Source organism: Myotis davidii, unplaced genomic scaffold (genome assembly GCF_000327345.1).
Source record: "Myotis davidii unplaced genomic scaffold, ASM32734v1 scaffold97, whole genome shotgun sequence".
Taxonomy (NCBI): domain Eukaryota; kingdom Metazoa; phylum Chordata; class Mammalia; order Chiroptera; family Vespertilionidae; genus Myotis; species Myotis davidii.
In genome coordinates, this window is record NW_006289392.1 from 291,079 (window position 1) to 295,644 (window position 4,566).

At 46.4% G+C, this 4,566-nt stretch overlaps 1 protein-coding gene across 1 annotated transcript; it reads left to right on the forward strand.

Annotated features, from left to right (window-relative positions):
- Positions 1 to 476: 476 nt before the first annotated feature.
- CRYAB (crystallin alpha B) lies at positions 477 to 3,658 on the forward strand. Its single transcript, XM_006761526.2, has 3 exons — positions 477 to 958; positions 2,072 to 2,194; positions 3,311 to 3,658. Exons 1-3 carry the CDS (start codon positions 758 to 760, stop codon positions 3,512 to 3,514), a joined length of 528 nt encoding a protein of 175 aa, XP_006761589.1. The 5' UTR covers positions 477 to 757; the 3' UTR covers positions 3,515 to 3,658.
- Positions 3,659 to 4,566: the final 908 nt, after the last annotated feature.

Consider the following 4,566-nt stretch of genomic DNA (forward strand, 5'->3'; position numbering starts at 1 on the left):
CGGTCCTGGCTGAGAGTGAGCGGGGAGGGCCCTGCGGGCACCTCCCAGACGGCACATTGTCCACGCCGCCTTTCTCCTGGGTCGCAGGCACCCTGCGCCCTGCTCATAAAGCTCTTTATTGAATGTTCTGCGGTCCTTGGAGGGTGAAAGGTGCAGGAACTCCCCCTACCCCCCTTCTGGTATGTGGTGAGGGGTCTTTCTGCCCAGATTCATGTCGGGGACCCCACCAGAACCCAGGTCAGCCTTGAGAACCACACAGATGCCTGCCAGTGGCATGCAATCGCTGCTCCCCTCCAGGGACCCACAAAGAGTTAAGGTCTCTGGGGCCCAGCCAAGGAAGATTCCAGTTCCTGCCAGGCCCAAGATAGTTGCTGGCCTGTGTCCCCTGGCTGGCTGGCTGGCTGGAGAGGAGGAGGGGCATGCCGCCCGCCTGCTTGGAATTCCTGACCGTTTCCCAAACGATGAGGGGAGGGTGCCACTGGGTGTGGACAGAAAGCTAGTGAAACAAGTCCAGGACAAGTCACTGGACAGGCCAGGCGTGTTTATATTTCTCTTTTCTTAGCTCAGTGAGTACTGGGTATGTGTCACACTGCCAAATCCCTGATCACAAGTCTCCATGAACGGGCGGTGAGCTGGATAATAAAACCCCTGACATCATCATTCCAGAAGCTTCACCAGGCTGCGTATATAAGGGGCTGGCTGTAGCTGCAGCTGAAGGAGCTGACCAGCCAGCTGACCCCGACACTCACCAGCCGCCATGGACATCGCCATCCACCACCCCTGGATCCGCCGCCCCTTCTTCCCTTTCCACTCCCCCAGCCGCCTCTTTGACCAGTTCTTTGGCGAGCACCTGCTGGAGTCTGACCTCTTCCCGACTTCCACTTCCCTGAGCCCCTTCTACCTCCGGCCACCGTCGTTCCTGCGGGCACCCAGCTGGATTGACACTGGGCTCTCAGAGGTAAGTCTCCCCTCCACAGGCAGGAGAGTTTCCAGAACCTTCTGGAAACATTTCCATCTGCTCTCCTTTTCCTCTGTCTGAATCTGGTCAGAGGGGACCCTATGTCTAAGTGTCTTAAGTCTTTTAGGCACTTATGTATCCTGCAGTGAAGAAAGATGAAGTTGCTAGTTTCTCCCCCAGTCACCTGTTTGTCCTTGATGCTCCTCTGTATCACACTATTACATTTTTTCCATGTGCTAGGAAGATGCTCTTTTATCCCCTAACTTTTAAGTAGGGTGCCCCTTTCTGGTTTGGTTCATAAAGATCTGCAAGGGAAGAGCTGCCTGCAGACTCCTTTGCTTACCACTTCTAATACTCATACTCCTGAAACTTTTATCATTTCATGTTTCAGAGCCAGGAGACAACACTACCCCATCCTGAGCTTTCCATCCCCACTGTGTAAAGCTGGAGACAGCAACTATGATTTCCTTCCTTATTTCCTCTTCTAAGATTTTCCCAGTTTCTCAGGGCTGTGTCAGGCACCAGCCTGGGTCCGAGCCTAAAGAGAAAAGAATGTAGGTCGAGTCTTGGGACCCCTACTTGTCCTGAGAGGGTGGGAAAACCGGGTGAGCACATAAGGTTGACAGAAGCTGTCACTGATAACACTGTTTTAAAAATATCCAAGTGTGAGTAAACAGGAGCTGAGTGGGCAAGGGCTTTGGAAGGACAATCAGGGCCAGCAGAACATTCCAGATTGAGTGGGTGGGAAAGTTGGCAGAGATCTGAGCAAGAAGAAGGGGCCTTTGTCTCACAGACAAATGACAAGGCCAGTCATTGGGGTCAGAGAAGCAGCAGAAGCCATGCCCAGACCCATCCTTGTGATTGGTCCCCTGGGTGGCCTGTCTTCTTCCCTGTCCCTGTAAATAAAGTTTGGGCCTAATGACCAAGTGGTGTGCCTTGGGCACCACTACGGTGGCTCCCCTGCACCACAGAGCCATGTTTATTCAAAAAGAGATGTTTAGCCAAAAAGAGGAGGATAAACTACCTGGGAAGAAAGCAGAATGATGGGACTGCACTAATGCACCTTCTGACCATTATTTCTCTGACCCCTTTCTCCCACCTTGCTGTTTCTAGATGCGTCTGGAGAAAGACAGATTCTCTGTCAACCTGGATGTGAAGCACTTCTCCCCAGAAGAACTCAAGGTCAAGGTGCTGGGAGATGTGATTGAGGTGCACGGCAAACATGAAGAGCGCCAGGTGTGTAGCTTGTTTTCTCTTCTGTTCAATCATTCAGCACATACTATGTGCAAGACACTGTCATCAGCCTCTGAGGCTGGCAACACTCCAGGCCTAGGCCATCAGGGCCTGGAAACAGGGATAGACCTGGTATTGTTATTGTTTTGGCGAGAGAAGTGATCTTTGTTGTTTGCTTTAATTTTATTTGATTGCCTTAGATAGGATAGATGGGTTAGATGGGATAGATGGGTTGTTCACTTCCCATTTAAGCCAATGGTTCTCAACCGTGGTCACATTAGAATCACAAGGGGAATTTTAAAAAATTCCAGTGCTAAGGTGCATCTCAGACCAATTAAATCAGAATTTTTAGGGGTGGGAACAGGCATCAGCATTTTAAAAAGCTCCCTAGGTCATTGTAATGTGCAGTCTAGGTTGAGTAGCACTGATTTAGGCATAGTGCTTGCCGGACACCTAATTACATTAACTGTATGCACTCTGAAGGCACTTGAGTTTGGGACTTTTGATGTTCTGGAATCCTCTTCTCTTTAGCCCATCTTAACAGTGAACTACTTGGTTTGCCTCAGTTCCAGAGCTGTACTCAGCTCCTAATACCCTGGAGCACAGACGGAATCTGTTGAGAGCCTGTCTGTATAAATGCTTGAGATTCAGCAGGTTTAGTAGAATTCTGAAGAATGGAATAGCCAGCTTCTCATTACTTTCCAGGAGGGTGTTTCATTAAGTTTGTTTTTTACCAATTAGTGATAACTCGGAGCCTTGTACAATAAACAGTATAGTTTGAGGTCCTCAGGCTGTTTCCATTTTGTGTATATAACCTAAGTTTGGGTCACAGTCTCCCTGGATGGAATCTTTTCTTTTTCTTTTTTAATAGCAGCAGTCCTATTGGTCTGGAACATTCTGGGACATTCTTGAAGAGTCAGAACAATATTTGAGCTTCCTCAGGCACTTAGATCCATGTTTACTGGAGCAGGTTTCCCTACTATGCCCAAAAGATTAGACACTCAGAGCAGAAGCATGTTACCGGCTGATGGCAGAGCCACTGTAGGAATGGGAGGCTTTCTCATCGGCGTGTTGACTTTTGCACATCTCTCTGCCCCTTTCCTCCTTCTCTTGGATTAGGATGAACACGGTTTCATTTCCCGGGAGTTCCACAGGAAATACCGGATCCCAGCAGATGTGGACCCTCTTGCCATCACCTCATCCCTGTCATCTGATGGGGTCCTCAGTGTGAATGGACCAAGGAAACAGGCTTCTGGCCCTGAGCGCACCATTCCCATCACTCGTGAAGAGAGGCCTTCTCTCACTTCAGCCTCCAAGAAGTAGATGCCCTTTCTCTAACTGAATTTTTTAAAATGAGAAAGTTTCCTCACCAGTGACTAAAACTCTCGCAACTAGTGCTGAAGCTTATTAATGCTAAGGGCAGGCCCAAATTATTAAGCTAATAAAATATCATTCAGCAACAGATAACTGCCTTGTGCTTGAATATTCATATGGTTTTTTTTATTGAAAAAAATACAGCAGGTCCATTTATTCATCACATCATGATCTAGGGGGCTCAAGAGATATTAGAGTCAGAATGGTATAAATTTAGTAAGTCACTTAACCTTTCTGGTCTTTCGGTCTTTCATTTAAAACATGGGGTACTTATTTGTACACTTTTTGAAAAATAATGTTTTTATTGATTTTAGAGAGGAAGGGGGAGAGAGAGAGAGATAGAAACATTAATTATGAGAGAGAATCATTGATCGGCTACCTCTTGAATCCCCAACACTGAGGATCGAGCCTGCAACCCACGCATGTGTCCTGACTGGGAATCGAATTGTGACCTCCTGGTTCATAGGTCGACACTCAAACACTGAGCCACACCAGTTGGGCTGATATGTACACTTTTTGTAAGGAGTAAATTAAGGAGAAAAAAATAGATAAAGTTCTTGGCAGAGTTCAAGGAATATCAGTTCCTCTCTCTTCTCCCTCTTTGATTTTGGCCCTCAATTCCAACAACAAATCTGAATGAACTCTGGATAACAATACATAAAAGGCCTTAGTACATCTCTGAAATTAATCATGTCACTAAGGAGGAGAGATGGTGTCCCCAGTGTTATTTGGCATTTTCCTGCTGTTAAGCATTGCCTTAGCTGATTCACAAAGGAAATAGGAAGGACTTGGGTGATCAGCACCAAACACGCATCTCAGGTATAGTCCTAAATTATCTGGCAAATACCTATTAAAACTAAGACTGGAAAATTTCCAATTCAATGACCCACTATAAAAAAAGTTAAGTTTTAGAATTATAATGAATATCTGATTAACAAGTGATTCTATTATTTAACTTAAACAAAAATATATTATTCTACAAAAACATCTTCATTTCACTT